We start from the raw sequence: 18,402 nt of genomic DNA, 5'->3' as shown, positions 1-18,402 counted from the left end.
AGACCTCATCTTCGTTTTGAAAAGGTTAATCTTTTTTTAAGACGCCGAAACTTGTACTGGAACATGCGACGGCACCAGCACAAAATATTGAATTGTGCACTTTATGAAGATGAGGGAATTATTACTTAATTATTACTGGCCTTTTTCCCGATAACTGGTTTTTGTCAAAATTATACAAGAAAACATCCTCAGGAAAGATTTAAGTTCACGACTGAAAAGACCGCTGTATTAAAAAATTCATTATGGTGCCTGTTACAGATTTATGATATGTAATTTAAATGTACCTACAAAATAGCCAAATTTCCTTTGTGTTATTTTATACACCTATTATTTATTTTCCATTAGCAGTGTTGACATTTCAGGAATAGTGAAATAAGCACTATAAACAGTGCAGAAAACACGAAAGGCCGAAAGCACTGTAGAAGAATGTAGTAAGTAAATGCAATACCACATGTTACGATCACCGCTCACCGAAGCAACTTGTTTATGACCTACAAATAATCATTCTCTTTGTTACCAATCTTGTACCCAGCTGGAGTCATGGAATATGAGGCTGCCTCGTGATCGCCACGCCGCCCGGCCACCGTCACTTTGAATTTGGCCGCGCCAAGACTGTGGAGAGTATTCGGGGTTAATTAAGGTGGTTCGGTTATTCGATATAAATTTTTATTAGAACCATATCCGTTCCATACATGTTTAATAACAGTGTTTTTTGTATGTAAAAGAAAACTTGGAAAGAACGAAAATAAATTTTTGGAAAGAACGTAAAAAAAACAAAAAAGATCATTGAGCTCTATTCATTGAGATGAATAAACCACTATTAAGCACTATAAACCACTATTGGTTTATTCATCCCAATGGCTCAATGCCACTCGCTGACAGCAATGCCGCAGGGGCATGCGAAGACTGGCGAACCAGTTGCGATATACATAGATTAAACAAATGGGACTCGATGTGAGCCCTGGAGAACAGCACGAAATCCCAGAGTCTCGTGGGTGAAACACGAGAGCTGGTAGCTGTGTGTGTACGCCTACAACCATGCTGAGTCACTCAGCCTGAGTGGTCCAACGTTGCATTATATATAATTATTGCGTTGCATTAAAACCATTCAACGTTGCATTACTGCGTTGCATTAAAACCTTTTCATGACGTATGGTTATTAGTCTTGAAGCAAATTGAAGTACGAAATTCTTCTAGTCCTTAATTAAATTTGTTCCTTCTCTTGTCCAGACTGCTTGTGGTTGAATACTTGAGTGGGGATATATGTTCATATATTCCTGATTGCATATAGCGTAGGAACAATAGCTTTCAAAAGGAATTAGCAGGGCATAAGACGAATACTTGCATTAATATGCAGCCCCCAACTTCTAGCCCTGATCGTGAATGTGATATGCTGGTGCAAATACTATGAAAAGATTTGGTTTACGAAAAGCAAAGAAATGTTCGTTCAAACTGAACCACCGCATCTCATCGGTGTGTTTGAGAATTTTTTAGTAGGTATGTACAGAGGTACAGATTGATATGGAAAATTCAGTTTATCAGTACGGGCAGTAAATGAAAAAAAGTTATTTAGATAACAAAAATTAGGATTGAATGGTTTCGACTTACCTGACAAAAAACATCATTTAGATAAGAAAAAAATTGGATAAGAGAAACGTCGAGAATGCATACATTGTTTCACGTCCTCACTCCTACGTTTAAATCAGGGTCATCATCAGTTGTCATCACATGCACTGGGCTTGTGTGGTTGTTACTTGTTACGACACTAACGACCGGCAGGTGCACGAAAACGAGTTTTCAGTTGTTAACTATACCTATCGCCTAGTTATATGGATCTGAATTAAAACCAAAAGGCATGCTTATCTCGCTATTCTTTCGAAGTGACTGGAGCACTTTGTGAAGTAATTAATCCCCAGGAGGTACACCGTATAAGGTCAGGACGAAAAAGCCGATGTTTTTGAGGTTTCTCAGTTGATTTATACTTTGATAAAAAATTTGAATATTGTACTTTCTGCCACGAAGATGTCGGCAAGGTGTTCTGAATGTCTACACTAATTTATGAGAGATTGCTTTAAATTGATTCAGGTTGACCACATACAAATTAGAGCCTATATATTAATAAAATTGGTAAAGCTATTGCCTAAAATATGATAATGAATTTCTTACATGAAAACCCAAAGAATACTTTTTAATGTAATTGATAATCTCTGATAGGCTTGCATTGAAGTATAACCCCGCAGTACTCTGCAGCACCCTGTTTTGTTTCCGCATTTCTGGATGGTTAGTCTGTTCTAGTGCATAAATCAGTTAAACTGTTAGAAAACTGATTGACAAGTAAATCAGTAAACTGTTAGAAAATTGATTTGTGGATTCTCAACATTCACAACTCACAGGCTTAAGGTAACCAGCATTTAAAAAACTGACCCATTTAGAGAAAAGTGAAATTTCCATGTTTGAAAGCCGAAAGACCACACCGATGAAAAAAGAATGCGCTTTTTTTTTCAAAAAATGTGTTAAATTAAACAATTAATACATAGTCACTCTAACTTGCAACAATACTTCTTTAATGGACCAATATAAATTCTTGCATGCATGCTCATTGCTTCTATAGAACTGGTAGAATCTGCTGGATAATACAGATTTCCAATTAAAGAAATCATAACATTCCAATGACCTATACTGTATACGCAGTATGCAAAACGCTACTTCGAAAATACGTCATTTGGCATTGCAGCCTCGATCGCGTAAGCCAATCGCCATGCACTCTTCACAATTATCAAGATTACGCATGCATTGCCATATACTTGTTGTTAAATATTGAAGTCAGTAAGTACAACGCCTAGGCAAAGAGAGTGCGACTGATAAATTTAACGAGCTGTTCGGTAAGTTAACATTAAAACTACATTGTATAAATAAAATGTGAGCAGTGTTTATACTCTAACTTTTATGACTGTTTTGATGAATTGAATCACTTTAATTTCCTATCGTATGAATCTCATATATAGCTATATAATAATGAAATCGAGTCTTCGTGTGTCCCTACGGACAAATTCTGCGCGATCGACCCTGATTCGTACGTTTTTTCAGTAGTTCGGTGGCATTCGGCAAAAAAACAACATATAGAATAAAGAGATTGAATCTAATTTGGAGCGATATGATTGACATTGATTGCACATTTTCATATATTGCAAATTGATATAATTTTTTCTTACTTAATTTTGCATTTATTTTTCAATAACTTTTTATGATTTAATCACTCGATCCTTGCAACGACATGTGTCTGTACAGCGGATTGGACGTTGCACATATATTTTTTGGTCGTGTGATAAGTAAGTTATGGTGTTTTTTTGGGAGTAACTCGCCAGTAACTATAGACTGATTTATTACATAAGTTGTACCGCTGTAAATGTGAATTCGGTCGGCAATTATATATATGGAGATCTGTATCGCAATTATTTAGTCCATTGAATCCCCCAGTATATCTAGGTATTGCTTCCGTTAACCTTGTGTGTTGCTTGCTAATATTCAGTTGCTTAAGTATCGCCTTACATGTTTATTTAGTACGAAATTTTAGCAATCTATACTTTAAACGCAGCATTTGCACCAGAAATTGCATTGGAGACGTGTCACTTAAAATTATGAAAAGAATGCAGGGTGGGTACGGAATAAAACAAGACAAGGATGATTCGCGATATTTCGATTTTATTGCAAAATCATCATCAGACTAAAGCTACAATATATACACTAATATATAAGCCTTTTTTAAAGTGCACAGTTCACCTCAAATACTTTCAATCCGTGATGTCTTCGCCGGAATAGTTGTGGATATGCCTTTATAAAAAAGCGTTCGATATTCGTATTTATCTAACTTAGTTTAAGATGAAGGAAGTAGCAATTGACCATTATTTGTTTTGTTGACTTTGCGCGAAAAATTTTGATTCTTCTTCTTTATGATGCTTAATTAGTATTCATGGTAGTTCTAATGATTGAGACCCCGTGGCGCAGGATCAAAAACAAACACGATTGTGGATAGTATGTGATCTGTGGCGTCTAAGCTATGGAGGGCCTTTTTGGCATATTGCACGTGAGATTGAAAATATTTCCTGCTATATATTAGATATTACATCGATATTATGACTCTCTGTCAATCAGCATTCCAATCTTAAAGCTAGTGTTGTGCAAATTACCTTACGTTTCAGTTGTTTCAGTGGGAATATGTGAAAAGTTCACCTTCAGTTGGCCTGTTGTTTTTCACGGACTGGTATAAACTGGACTAACTGACTTTCACCTAATGACTGGATGACCCATAGCTATATGCAGGCCCGATCCTATCTAGTCAACTCCCCGATTGCATTTCACCGATTTTATATGTGTAGCGACTAACACAGCACAAGAACATATATTTTCAGCGTCCTTCTAGAATGTGCACGCAAACTTCTCCACCAGGGTTGCATACATACATGGAGTGCTGCTAATATTTGGCAGCTTGCCAGCTGTTACTGACATAATGACCATTTTCGTATAATGATAACGTGGGAAAAAAAGCAATTTCAAGTTTTTGGGTTTGTCTTCAGTGTTCAGAAGTGTGTAATGTATAGTGCTGCGTGCTTGGAATGAGATCGATCAATCACATATCCGGTTCATATTCTCTTTGACAATAATCAGAGTTCACAGTAATCAAATGTTCAAAAATAACCAGGGAGCAGCGAACTTCTCATCAAATGTGGTATAACAACTGCCTAAAATAGGCTAAACACTTTTTCACGTAAGCTAAGGGCGCTTTTCGTCGTCTAGGACCAAGAGCAAATATTTTGAATCTATTGAATTTTCTTGAACTTTTGTCATATACATCGTAGTGCTTGCATCCGTCTTAATTTTTTATCATAAAAATCGATATACGACATACAATCAATTGGTTGTTGTATAAGAAAAGCCCGGCTGTTGTTCTAGTTTTTGTGATGCTAAAAATGTTTCATCGCATTATCCATTAACCCAACACAGTAGCTACATGAAAACCATTTTATTCAAACAAGCTATATAGTGCTATAGTGCATTGTCCAATTGAGTGAATTGACGTAAAATTGTAAGTTAGGGTTGCAACAACTACAAGTGCTTGAAATACACACCGCATAAAGAGCCCCCTGTAGCGCTGTTATATACAGAGAAAATGCCACATAGATTAGTTTCCTGTGGTTATGATGTGACCTAAGGCTGACTTGGTCAGTAACCGGCCTGGCAACCCAAAGTCTGTACGAATCTATATGCACGTAAAAGTATAAAACCTATTTTTTATACAAAACCTAAATGAGACGATGTACATTTTTTATTCGGTTGTTAAAGGCCCTTTTCAATTACATTCGCTTTACCCACGGTGAAGAAAAAGCCCTCGAAAATCTTAAATTGTCTTAGGCAATTAAAGACACACACACGTCTTCCAAATTTTCAACTATTGTTTTTTCTCACGAATAACGTTGTTCCTCCTCGTCTGTGAAGTATGTATTTGGTCTTTTGTATAGTGTAAAACAAGCTTTGAAACAAAATGGCATCAATCAAAGGTTTATTGATAGGACTACCAGTTCTGGTCTGCTGCTTTCTGACAGGTAAATTATTTACTGCACATTTCTAGCCGATATGAAGGTCTTATTGAGACGTCTTTTAGGCGACACCAAACACGTACAACTCGGCTTCGTCTCGTGTTCATTTTGTAAAAATTGCAAATAATAAAATACCCAAAAAAATTCCCGTTGATAGAAGGAAAGCTCAGTTTGATTTCAAAATATCTTGACTCAGACGACAGATTTGAATACTTTTCTAACAATTTACACTCCATATTTCCAGTTCTCTCAGCCCATGTTAGCATACATAGTTTTCATCAATATTATGTGGTTTCGAACTAAACAAACGTGGCTGAATCCATAACTTCACCCTCATAACGTCTTCCAATTTAATTTAGTTTCCCCCCTGTTTGGATTTAGTTTGTTTTTGTTTGTATGAAGATATAGTGAACTGCACGAGTATTACTGCGTGGTTTCGTTTTTCTGTCTATAGCATCAAGCCTGACGTGTTATAAATGTGAAGGAGACAACACTCCCCCGATGTGTAATGAGACTGAAATATGTTCAACGGGCAACACTCAGTGTCTGTCTCAAGTTGAGAAAGATGGTGATGGGAAGATGAGCTATAAACGAGGTTGCACAATTCCTGCATCTTGTTCCGCAAAAAAAACCGCCTGTCTTGTAGAAGAAAAATTGGGTCGAATAGACGACTGCTCCTACGAATGTTGTGACACAGACAATTGCAATGATAAATTCCCAGCTCTTGGTTCTGGTGTTCAAGTCACATCTGGTATAGTCGCCATTGCTGCAACATTGTTCTTTGCTCTTTTTGTCATGTGAACACTTTAGTTGTAAACTTTTTTATTGGCCAACTATGTCGCTCATACACATGGTCAAATTTAATTATTTAAAACTGCAACCGTATTGAAAAACTTTATAGAATATAGATCATTTTTGCTTTACACCGTATATTTTAATTTAAACCGTTTTAATTTACCAATCAATTTAGAGTTGTAATTTTAAATCTTAATGTTTCAATTTCAAAGATTTTTTGGGAATGTCACTAGTTATTATAATTGTGTCGTGTATCTTTTATGTATACTGCACTTTGTCAATTATTGCACAACTTTCTTATCCATTTTTAAAAATACAATATTTCCGTCAACTATAAACGATAACGTTTTCAGTCTGTACTGTCTAAGCTCCCCCCTGGGAGACATTACAGAAGAGCCACATTCTTGCTCATTTCATTTCACAAAAATAATACTTGTCTCGAAAACTATAATACAAGAAAACTATAAATATGAATTTCATGCTTATGACAGTCCCGGCCCTCTCGGTACGGTACAGAATCATAAAAAACTTACATAATCGACATGAAGATATAGTGAACTGCACGAGTATTACTGCGTGGTTTCGTTTTTCTGTCTATAGCATCAAGCCTAACGTGTTATAAATGTGAAGGAGACAACACTCCCCCGATGTGTAATGAGACTGAAATATGTTCAACGAGCAACACGCAGTGTCTGTCTCAAGTTGAAAAAGATAATGATGGGAAGATGAGCTATAAACGAGGTTGCACAATTCCTGGAACTTGTACCTCAAAAAAAGCCGTCTGTCTTGTAGAAGAGAAATTGGGTCGAATAGACGACTGTTCCTACGAATGTTGTGACACAGACAATTGCAATGATAAATTCCCAGCTCTTGGTTCTGGTTTTCAAGTCACATCTGGTATAGTCGCCATTGCTGCAACATTGTCCTTTGCGCTTTTCGTTATGTGAACCCCATAGTTGTAAACTTTTATATTCGCTATGTCGCTCATACACATAGTCAAATTACTGCATGGTTTCGTTTTTCTGTTTATAGCATCAAGCCTGACGTGTTATAAATGTGAAGGAGACAACACTCCCCCGATGTGTAATGAGACCGAAAAATGTTCAACGGGCAACACTCAGTGTCTGTCTCAAGTTGAGAAAGATGATGATGGGAAGATGAGCTATAAACGAGGTTGCACAATTCCTGGATCTTGTTTCGCAAAAAAAACCGCCTTCGCTTTACAAAAAAAATTGGGTCGAATAGACGACTGCTTCTACGAATGTTGTGACACAGACAATTGCAATGATAAATTCCCAGCTCTTGGTTCTGGTGTTCAAGTGACATCTGGTATAGTCGCCATTGCTGCAACATTGTCCTTTGCTCTTTTCGTCATATGAACACTTTAGTTGTAAACTTTTTTATTCGCCAACTATGTCGCACATAAAACTCACAAATTGCAAAAGTAAACGGCCTTTATATGTTGCCGTAGAACAAACAACAATTTTCTTTTAATTTTATTTTTACGTATAAATTCTATCTACCATAATCTCATATTTACCAAGAGTGTTAATTCCGATATCATCACTATATTAATACAATAAACTTTTATTGAAACCTGTTTTCCACGGTCGTGACAGTTGCAACTGCAGAAATGTTCGGAAATTTAAGTTATCGGGTCGTGAAAAGTAAATTCTTGGGAATAGGTTTCAAGCGCTTTGAACACAAAGATTTTATCTGAGTCAAAATTTCCTATTGCCATGATTCGACCATGGGAAATAAGTTTAAAATCATGATTAGTGTTTTATATATAAACTATCGGTTGATTCAAATATTGTTCAACAAGTCCACAACGCCTGGTTTACAATGACGCACACTTAATGCTTTATCGCTTTGATCTGATCATTCTGATAAAATTTTGGTTTTCATTCGCGCATGCGTCACGAGAACCAGAACTTACTGCCAGGACTTCATTTTGATTCAAAATCAATTTAGGTCGCATATAATGACTTTTAAGGCTGCTTTTCAGTTAACCGCTTTTCTTATACGCACGTACACCAAAGCAAAAATTCAAATGCTTCTAAATTTTTATTATGTAACATCTAGGTAAACAAATCCATATTAAAATATGTAGAAAACTAATTTCGTTCGATTTATACACTTAGTTTTAAGGATAACATATATAAGGATTTGGACTTGCACGTACGTGCGTATGAAAAACGCGCAAGTGGAAAGCATCCCTGACGACCATTTGCCTTAAAATCATAGCTTTTTTAAATCTATGTAAAACATGAATTTCCACAACATATTTTCTACCAACTTATGAAAACCCTATGAATCGGTGTATAAACAATGAAAGATTTAGTATTGCTAAAATACTATAATGTGATTATTCTATTACCGCGCATATTTATTCCAGGGGGGGATATTTGGTTTACAACGACGAACGGGCATACGTAAGGTTGTTGCAAGGCCACTGTTGTGTATCTGAAGGGATACACGATGGTAATATTCGACAAGGCTTTGTATTGTTGGGTGATTGTTAAAACCCTCAGCAAAACCAAATCCTTCAGGACTTTCTTCGATACAAAAATGCTTGATTGCATTATTGAACCTTAAAACAAATTGCACTAATTTTTAGCAATTCCATGCAGTGATGGATGAAGATAAAATGAAATAAAATCACACTTGATTTACATTCAAACTATGGATAATTTACAAACAGTTTTTATTAGTTAGTATGCACAATGTCAATAGAGAAACATATCGAAAAGCGACGACTTAAGGCCCTGTTACACGGTGCAATTTTTCTTGCAACTTGCAATGCAATTCTACTTTTGAGAGATGTAAATTTGGCCACTACGAAACTTTTATGTTTATTACACTCCATTGCAAGTTGCAAGAAAAATTGCACCGTGTAACGTGGCCTTTATTTAGTTAGGAAAAAATTATGAATGAGACAAGCATTAGATTGGAAAAAAGCAAAATAATTTCATGGGTGATGTCAATATTGAAAGACATACTTCGGATCTTGGGCTTACTCATGATTTCAACCTATTTCCTACTACATGGGAACATCATAGGCACAAGAAGACTATAAATATTTTCATGCATATGTCACCCTGCCTTCTCTGTATTACAGAATCAAAAAAAACTTACATAATCGACACGGCTTTCATTCCACGGTTTTTACTCTCTCGGACCAAGAAAGTACCGTCTGGAGTTTCGTGTAAATAACTTTTGACTGTATCCCTAATGAGAATAAATCAAAGAACACTAAATCAAAGACATCAAATGTGGAGCTGAATTGGATCAACCAATAGATCTTTCCAGTAGCTAATTACGTTCTAAATATAACTGTTTAGATACACAAAATCAGTCTTTTTCCTAAAATAAAGTATATATTATTGCATGATTCTTTTAATTACCGAAATGGTCAATACTACGAGCTGACATTCCACGCTATTTCCACCCTAAATTCTGCGTTGTTTACGTGCGCAATCTCGCGGACTTGAAGATGCAATAGTTATTAAAATTTCGTATACTCATCGACTTAAACTCCAGACTTCGACCGCAGCTAAAGGAAATAGACCTTTTTCATAATGACGTCAAACGCGGAAAGTATGATGTTACAAGAAATTTGATTGGCTCGATAGTTTTGTGGACTCAATCAAATTTCGTGTAACATCACACTTTCCGCGTTTGACGTCATTATAAGAAAGGTCTATTTCCTTGAATCGTGCTATACGACTGCTGTCAACTGGCACGTGGGAATAAAGAGTGCCGTTGTTGCTGCACGAGGTAGACAAAACACACAGAGATCTGGAAGTAGTTATCACACTCAAGTTTTCAAGCGGAAAGACAAAAATACGTCGAAAAAAGTTACCGGTCTAAGACGCCAAATAGCCAATATTCGGGAGAAAGATTTACTGACGCTTCTTCTTCAGTCATTGGGAACTCATAAATCCTGTGCAAGGAAAAAAGTATGAGACCATTTAGGAGGAAGTAAACATAATGTGCATGAGATAACTTGTTGTGATATAAAAATTAATACAGTACTTGAAGTCCGTGTTTCCAGCTAAAAGTTCCACTTCTTCCCTCTTCATATCTTTCTCTTCTAAAAACCTTGAACGGAAAATATATTGATATGTAAGAGGTCATGTTTCGCGTCTTGGACCTTACATCTTGGTCCAGTTGTATAAGACGTTAATGTAATAAAAATCCATCGTATAATCAAGGATTTCAGACCGTTGCATGCATGGATTAATGTACATCACAACACTTACAGCATATATTTCTCTTTTTTATGCTGAAGTTCCCAAAGATCTGGTTTTATTCTATTCATTTCTTTCTCTATCTGCCGACGTTTTTCTGATTTCTCTAAACACTCGTGTTCCAAAGTATTCAGTCCATCTTGTTGTTGGCCAAGTCGTTCAGCGAGAAGTTGATAATTGACGTCCAAACTAAAAACAAGAAAGAAGATAAGAAAGTCATGAGAAAACAACTAGCTTGAATGTAGGTCAACTCCTTCATATCAAAGCATTTTTATGAGCTCCCTCAACAACAAATTTCTATGATTTAGGATATTTGGCAAACAAAGGACATATCCAATCGATCGAGGAAAAGTTGAATTAAAGGAAATACTTTGGCTAGCTTGAAATACATCGGTGCCTCAATAACAAATTTTTCAAATGATTCAGACTAAATTTAAGGACTGTATGATAAAGAAAATGGTGTATTAAGTTTATGCATATCACTGATATACGTAAATTTTATGAAGCACACCTTGCTCGTTCACCAGATGGAGCTTCTCTTCTAAAATTAATGTGTATTTTGACCTGTTCTTCAAGGAAAGAAATTAACTCCTTTTGCGCAGATATCGCTTCTTCAAGAGAGGCTACTTCCTACCGCCAAAAGAAACACATAAAATATTATAATCAAAACTCATTTGAACTTTTTTTTCAAAGACATTCGGATCTAGTCCGCTCGGGTATGTCACGTGGATGTTGATGAAACGACCAGATCTCGATATCAATTACATTGTGGTTGGAAGTAATGAAAAACATGTCACGATGATTAAAAGTTATTCAGACAAAATGGATAAAGTAAAGCCAACCTGTTCACAATCAAAACATTGCTCTGATAATTCTTCATATCTGGAGGATTTTTCATTAAATAATTCTCCCTGCTTTCCTCAGTATGTTGGCTGCTCTTTTCACTTCGGAGACCTCTTGCTAGAAATATTAACAGAATTGCAATCAGCCGATGGTCTATATCTAGTTCTAATTAATTTTGAATGAATTTACAGAATGAATTCTGTTTAATCTCAGACACCTGTACGAGGAAACCACTGCATCCTTACCTCGCGACAAACTGGATACAATAACATGATATCCAATGCTGAACTATACTCTTTGAGCGAATGCGTGCGATAGAATTCAATCAGTTCTGGGACTGAGTTATATTCACAAGGTTCGGCAAAACCAAATTTGCCGTGTTTTTGTTCGATGCGAATCTGCCTATTTCCTCCATCTTTCCTAAATGCGTCAAAATGTTGAATATAAGGATTTCAAAGAGGTTGATTGAGCATAATGATATTACTTTGAAAATCTGCTGTCTATTGTGATCCGAACATTTAATTGCAAACAAAAAGCTCTTACTTCAGTATCAAGACGTAACTATCTTGGATTCGCCGACTATTCCGCACAAGAAAACTCCCGTCTCTACAACCAGCCAATTTTTCGCTCTCTTTCTCCCTGCAATAAAAAAAATAGTGTAAACGAATAAAGAAATGACGGGAAATGTCGAGAACCGTTGCATGGACATATATAATATCTGATATAGACAATATCTGATAATAAAGTCGACAGTAAACGTTCAGTTGATATACTGTATTGATAGTAAAGTCAACATCATACATGACCGTACCCTTTAAGCTCTCCCCAGTACCACTCGACTTTTTCGATCTCCTGTACAACTCCCTTAGCAGCGTGAGGTCGGGGTGGTACTGGAAATTAGCAAAACAACAAAATGAAATGAAATAAAGAGTAGAGTTGGCAGAGTAGACATTGCTTAAGATACAGTAAATTGAAAAGCTTAAGGTAAGACCCACCAGGTGGTATTGGCAAAACATCATTTTCCTCAAGCTCACTGTCAGCTTCATTACTTGTATTCCTTAAAGCTGTCAATAATTTTATGATAATCCTTGTGTGGGCACCCAAATGTTTCGCCATTAATCTACATAAGAATACGAACAGGTATTGCATTCGAACAGTCCAGATTCAATTCAAAGTCCTAGTGGTCAGTTATTTTAACCAGCCTCCTCCCTTCACGTCAAGAATGATGCCCGTGCTATACCCGTAAGAACTTCTTCTAGCCGTAACACGAACTTCTAACACGCAACTCATTAGGTAGAATGTTGACCACGTGATTTTCAAATACATGTAAGGTGCCGCACATGCAGACAAACATATCATATGATTGTACAGTTTTATACAATTTTTTAACATTTCCATGCATTCTAATGCCCTTATCAACTACATACGTTAGATTTTCATGTCGTGGTCTCAATATTAACGAACCAAATATTTCTCCAATGGCTACTTCTGATATTCCGTTGTCTGCCATAATCACCCTTAGAAAAACAAGAGTTCACATGTTTTTCGATATCATAATGCAATTCCAGCCCACGTATCCTCGTGGATTTCCAGCCCTTGGGTTACGCACCAAAAGCCACGGTACCTTTCTGTTTCGAGTTACTCGACTTTTTAGAGGAATGATTAATTTTAGCCCAGCAAAAAAACAGAAACAGAAACACAGTGCTAAAAATTTACCTACGCATGCATGTAACTATAATATATACCATTAATGCCACAATCGCAGAGTAGAATAAGTAAACTTGCTGACTTGAAAAGTTGTTACAGCACTTGAACATTGTGAATAACCCGAGACCCGATTTTACTATCCGATTTTCTCCTTTTGATAGATGTGAACGAGTGATTTAAGTTACTGATTTTTAAATAAGAGCTTTTATACATCAGACCATTCATAACTGGTCACTTGTTCACATCTATCAAAAGAAGAATATCGCAGCAAAAACGGGCTTGTAAACCAAGCTGCCAAATTCTAGTTGCTATACCATGCATCACCTCGTATCTTGTTCCTCATTCTAATGTACATCCCTAATGCTCATACTTACTGATTCAAATGAGCTAAGATAAGATTTAAAATCTCTCCATTCGCAGGCGGTAAAGCATCCAACACGCCAGAATTATTTCCATTTGGCGATTCTAAAATGAAAAAAGCTGTAACATTCGAAATGGATTCGAAACAGTAAATCGTATTCCTATTCAAGGAAAGAAAATACCCGGGTGAAAGTTTGACATAATTTGAAAATCCTGCAATACATACCTGCAAACTCTATAAATTTCTCGTACATGTCGGAAGGTAAGAGAGAATCAGGAAGTTCATTAAGGTAACCCAACAAAACAGCTGATGGAAATAAAGGATCAATCCATTCTTCAGCTTTCATGTCAACATCCTCCTCGTCTAAGTAACGTTTAAGTGGCTGATAAAGTTTTTTTGCCGTAAAATACATAAAGTCATCTTTATATATTCACACCATTCTTTTTTGTAGTCTTTCTCACCATATTATTTGACATAAGGAAAATAACGTTCATGATAAAGAGAGTACCATTCACCTTTATACAGTGCCTCTCTTAGAGCATATTTCGATCCCCAATCTTCGGGTTCCCTTTTATAGATATTTCTTATATTGAGGCCTCTACTTTCAACAGCGCCAATACACTTTTTAACAACAGTTGGGACTCCATTATCTTGCGGTAACGGAATGTATACGGGATCTAAAAAACAGAACAAATCCCGCACTCGTTAGTTTGTTTGTTTGTTTGTTTGTTTTTCACCGGTCCACATTTGCAATTCTTGTTGTCATTTTTGTCTTCTGATCGATACAAATACTCACTCGATGATCCTGTTGGAGGTTTTTCCATACAAACACGTAAAATTCTATAATGTGTGCACTTTCGATGAATAACTAACTCACATTCTAGATTAAGAAAACCCATGTTAGCGATTATTTTCTTCCAGAAATATCGTGATTATTTTTTTTTAAATGTCAGGGGTGGATCCAGCACTAGTGCACTAATTTGCATGACACAAGAAAACTGCTAAAAATAACCATTTTGTTTTGTAATGCAACTTAGTGCACTAGTGCTGGATCCACCCCTGCTAAATGTTGTTTGGTACACCAGCAATTCATGTTCACGATAAATAAAAAATATCTTACTTGTACACTGGAGACCTTGTCTCACAAGACCAAATAAAACCTGTCCACATTCGTGGCACCATGTAATTGCTGTGAATGTCTGCACTACAAATGAATGGGTGTCAATTGAACCTAAAAGAAATAATCACAATATGAAATACCTGGATTGCTTCAGGTATGATAATATGGTTATAGACAGACTGGTTTGGTCGCTCAATTAACGAAAGAGTGAAGGAAATTTTCAAATTTGAAAATCACATTTACTTCAGTGTCATCAGTTGTATTATATAAACAGCATGTACAGGTATGTAGACAATCTTCAGACAATTAGGTTCAAAATGAAAGGAAAAGATAAAGTAAACATGAAATGTAGAAACGTGCGATGAAAAGCTACAGTGCTGAACTGTAGTGCCGAAAAACAGGCATAAGTCCTTAGCTCTCCCTCAATCCAAAAATTGCTTCACAATCTCTGCAAAACTGTAATCTATCAAACCATTAAATGTACCTTTTTTACCAATTTTCATACCAGGATATTTTCGAGCTCTCCTCTAATTTTGAAGAATAAAAACGAAATTACCATCATGAAATGATATGATCAGCCAGAATGGTTGATGAGAAATCTAGAGAACTAGTTTACTAGAATTACAAATTGTAAGCAAAATGCTGCGAGGGAGTTTATCAGATGTATAGTGGACCAGTTGTTCAGAGATACTCAGATACATATGGTGGGCTGGTTGATCAGAAGTACAGTTGGCTGGTTGAATAGATGTATGATGGAATGGTTCATCATAGGAATGGAGGGCTGGGTGATCAGAAGACTTATGGTGCGCTGATTGATCAGATGGTGGCCTACAGTAGATGACTAGTCAGGTATAGTAAACTATTGCATAATATGAAAATAATTCATTAACTTACAGTTTCAGAATTGCCAATTAACCCATCAATACATGTCAAAATCATCTTGATGTGAAATTCATCATGAATTCCTAAACCTTCTAGCTTGCCAGCATCTAAAGCCAACAATATTCTGCCACTGATCTTGTGCGACAAAAACAGGTGTGCATATTGAAACAGATTACTTGCAGCCATCCAGAATATAACATCTTCAACAGACCATTCATCTGGGCCCTTGAATAAAAATACAAGTAAAATTTAAACAAACATATTACAGTATACTACACACTTTCACATTTTGTATTTATTTTGAGTAGAAGTTCAATTAGCCTTTTTCAAAATGACGAATGTGCTGCTATTTTTGAAGTACGTTTTTTTTCAAATTGGGAGTGCATGGCATTGTCAGGGCGGCTGTCTTTAATTTTAGGCCTAATTTATTATTCAAATGGTCTATTGACTCTTAAAAAATGCTTCTTACATTGCTATTATTGTTAAACGCATTTGAGAAAGTTGAAAGTACCCCAATCCAGTATTTGCCAGTATTTGTCATCGTGAGAAAGGCTAATTGGTCAACATAATGCTCAAATCAACAACTTCAGATATCATTTACAGTAACTATGTAAATATCAGTCAGTATTCTGTGCACAGCATAGTGGTTAACTATGTTACTAATCTCTACGAATAGGCAATAAAATTTTAACTTCACACTGTACCTTAGCTAACGTATCATAGGGACTTTCATCCTCATTACTTTTTTGAATTCCCGGACATTTATCACTGTCCTTAGCACACAATAAGTGGAATGATTTACTGCATGCTGCAAAAAAGTGTGTAGTACGATTAGCAATTTGTCATAGGCCACAAAAATGATAAGTAGGAAAATGTGCAGGGAAACATATTTCTATATATTGTTTATACATCTATATCTATAGTTGAAACTTACTGAGACATTGATAAAGTAACTTGTGTTTTCCCCAGATGTAATCTAAACCTATATTTGTTCAATAAAGGAAAATGAAATGAGAATTGTTTCACGAACATGATTAATGTGTGTGTTACATATACACAATAATTATCAGTGGTGATTTAATAAATAATAATAATTATTGAATTTGCTTACAATAACCACAGCAAACAGGAGCTGAGCGAGTAATTTTTTGTAATCCATGTTCATTGTGAGTTAGAGATTCAGGAAATTCTAGAAAATGAATACAAATAACTATACTTATTCCATTATTTTCCTCTCATGTTAGTCCACCAACATGTTCAATAATTGCATACACATGAAAGTAGAGTGTATGATAGGAATAAAGAACATAATGCAATTAGGCAGAAATAATGGACCTAACCCCATTAAAAACCCATGTTTCAAAAACAGCTAGCTGATATAATACAGGCAAAATACAAGCAAATATCAGAATTTTTTCACTAGTTTCCCAATTTGTACCAGTCTATGTTAGCTGATGGTATCAATCATAGGTAGTAACATGAAACTCTCTAATAAGCAGGGTTCTTAAATTAAAGACTAATTTATTTAGAATAGTTTATTTAGAATAATTTCTATCAGTGATCTGGAACAAACAAGAACCAATGTTTCTGTCGGCTGCAGCTGCATTCAAAAACATGTTTTATGGAAAGGAGCTTCCTATACAATAGATCAGTAATAACAGAGAAAGTGTCAGAAAAAGAAAAATACCTAATTTATGCAATGACTTTGTGATGATGTAGATAGTTTAGAAATGCTATTATTATCACAATGCAGTACTTAATATGCCAATGGAATATATTGAGAAGATTGTTTATAGTATTGTATTCAAAATTGAAAAAATACTTGTAATAAAACAATCATCTTAGCAATGATGTAAAATTGAGAAAATATGCAGAGGATGCATTTGTCTGTTAAAACACAGTGTGAAATCATGCATATCAATGTAGAAACAAGGAAGTGATATAGAGGAAGGAGGGAATATCATTTAAGATAAAACACTTTACCCAGTGTGTCATATTTCATGTGTAATAATACTTATATATACAAGATCATTCAAGTAAATGAATAATGATGACTCATGTTATAAATTGTGAATTTGTCTTTGTAAATGCATAAAGATCAGTTAAGATGCTTGTAACTAAAAACCAAATCAACTCCAAAAGGCAAAGTTTAAAGTATGTGGAAAGCTAATTAAGATTAAATTTCAAAATTAATCTTAATACGTCGGATGAGTTATAATAATTCAACAAATAGACACTTAAACCTTTTATTTATAATGGAAAATAATGAACTTATCTTGCATAATCTGTGGCTTGATATACAAAACCGTAATATAAACATTATAGCGTTCGGATTAATACTTCCTCACACAAGAAATAAGGATAGACTGCACTACACCTTCACCTTTGCAAACACGGAAGGATAAGACGAATATTTAAATGCTTCCACTCACTTCCTAAATCACTATCCGCCATACCTACTAGCTCTTTCAAATAATTGCCAGGAATCTGTCCACGCTGTTTAGTTCGTTGATTCTCCCCTTCTATCCAGTCCACAATGTTAAATGGTCTCTTAACGAGAACAATGTCTCCAACCCTTAATTCTATCTCGCCAAAATGCTCAGGTTTGAAGTTATATAATGCCGTGAACGATGCATACCCACTCGCCATAACCGCATAAACAAGGCCTGAAGATTTACATTTTCTATTTATTTCGATCATAAAATAATTCACATAGCCGCAACTGACGGAAATCGCGACAAAACATATCAAAATTGAACATGTTGTCCTTTTACCATAAGAGAAGTTCTTCTTGAACTTAGTCCTTTACACCGGGGATTGTTTCCACTTGGAAAAACAAGCGGGAAA

At 35.6% G+C, this 18,402-nt stretch overlaps 3 protein-coding genes across 3 annotated transcripts; 2 read left to right on the top strand and 1 right to left on the bottom strand.

Annotated features, from left to right (window-relative positions):
* Positions 1-2,811: 2,811 nt before the first annotated feature.
* LOC114527293 (probable weak neurotoxin NNAM2) lies at positions 2,812-6,549 on the top strand. The gene is made up of 3 exons (XM_028548954.1): positions 2,812-2,882; positions 5,517-5,600; positions 6,049-6,549. Exons 2-3 carry the CDS (start codon positions 5,540-5,542, stop codon positions 6,393-6,395), a joined length of 408 nt encoding a protein of 135 aa, XP_028404755.1. The 5' UTR covers positions 2,812-2,882; positions 5,517-5,539; the 3' UTR covers positions 6,396-6,549.
* Positions 6,550-7,001: 452 nt separating this feature from the next.
* On the top strand, positions 7,002-8,132 carry LOC114527292 (uncharacterized skeletal organic matrix protein 2-like). The gene is made up of 2 exons (XM_028548953.1): positions 7,002-7,286; positions 7,422-8,132. The coding sequence occupies exons 1-2, from the start codon at positions 7,037-7,039 to the stop codon at positions 7,766-7,768; spliced, it is 597 nt and encodes a 198-aa protein (XP_028404754.1). The 5' UTR covers positions 7,002-7,036; the 3' UTR covers positions 7,769-8,132.
* On the bottom strand, positions 8,120-18,346 carry LOC114527321 (phosphatidylinositol 3-kinase regulatory subunit alpha-like). The gene is made up of 22 exons (XM_028548981.1): positions 18,012-18,346; positions 16,667-16,744; positions 16,490-16,537; positions 16,260-16,363; positions 15,568-15,780; positions 15,158-15,200; positions 14,674-14,784; positions 14,350-14,433; positions 14,069-14,230; positions 13,779-13,916; positions 13,567-13,657; positions 12,913-13,002; positions 12,481-12,605; positions 12,297-12,375; positions 12,029-12,124; positions 11,731-11,905; positions 11,154-11,272; positions 10,655-10,831; positions 10,428-10,493; positions 10,255-10,335; positions 9,528-9,620; positions 8,120-8,982 (listed from the first exon to the last, which is right to left on the bottom strand). Exons 1-22 carry the CDS (start codon positions 18,253-18,255, stop codon positions 8,766-8,768), a joined length of 2,634 nt encoding a protein of 877 aa, XP_028404782.1. The 5' UTR covers positions 18,256-18,346; the 3' UTR covers positions 8,120-8,765.
* Between the last annotated feature and the right edge of the window lie 56 nt (positions 18,347-18,402).

The sequence above is a fragment of the Dendronephthya gigantea genome, unplaced genomic scaffold (genome assembly GCF_004324835.1).
Source record: "Dendronephthya gigantea isolate DGI-Jeju-01 unplaced genomic scaffold, DenGig_1.0 000043F, whole genome shotgun sequence".
In the NCBI taxonomy this organism is placed as follows: domain Eukaryota; kingdom Metazoa; phylum Cnidaria; class Anthozoa; order Malacalcyonacea; family Nephtheidae; genus Dendronephthya; species Dendronephthya gigantea.
The sequence above is the reverse complement of the archived record's forward strand: the minus strand, read 5'-3'. Positions and strand labels throughout refer to the sequence as shown.

What these genes read in the sequence shown, in the direction of transcription:
- LOC114527292 (XM_028548953.1), top strand. Translation starts at nt 7,037, where the DNA reads ATGTGTAATGAGACTGAAATATGTTCAACGAGCAACACGCAGTGTCTG. An exon ending in TGGTTTTCAAGTCACATCTG is followed by an intron (nt 7,287 to 7,421) that starts GTATAGTCGCCA and finishes TTCTGTTTATAG; the next exon opens with CATCAAGCCTGACGTGTTAT.
- LOC114527321 (XM_028548981.1), bottom strand. Translation starts at nt 18,255, where the DNA reads ATGATCGAAATAAATAGAAAATGTAAATCTTCAGGCCTTGTTTATGCG. An exon ending in TGTTTTGCCAATACCACCTG is followed by an intron (nt 12,376 to 12,480) that starts GTGGGTCTTACC and finishes GCTAATTTCCAG; the next exon opens with TACCACCCCGACCTCACGCT. An exon ending in CTATTTGGCGTCTTAGACCG is followed by an intron (nt 9,621 to 10,254) that starts GTAACTTTTTTC and finishes TATTCTCATTAG; the next exon opens with GGATACAGTCAAAAGTTATT.
- LOC114527293 (XM_028548954.1), top strand. Translation starts at nt 5,540, where the DNA reads ATGGCATCAATCAAAGGTTTATTGATAGGACTACCAGTTCTGGTCTGC. An exon ending in GGTCTGCTGCTTTCTGACAG is followed by an intron (nt 5,601 to 6,048) that starts GTAAATTATTTA and finishes TTCTGTCTATAG; the next exon opens with CATCAAGCCTGACGTGTTAT.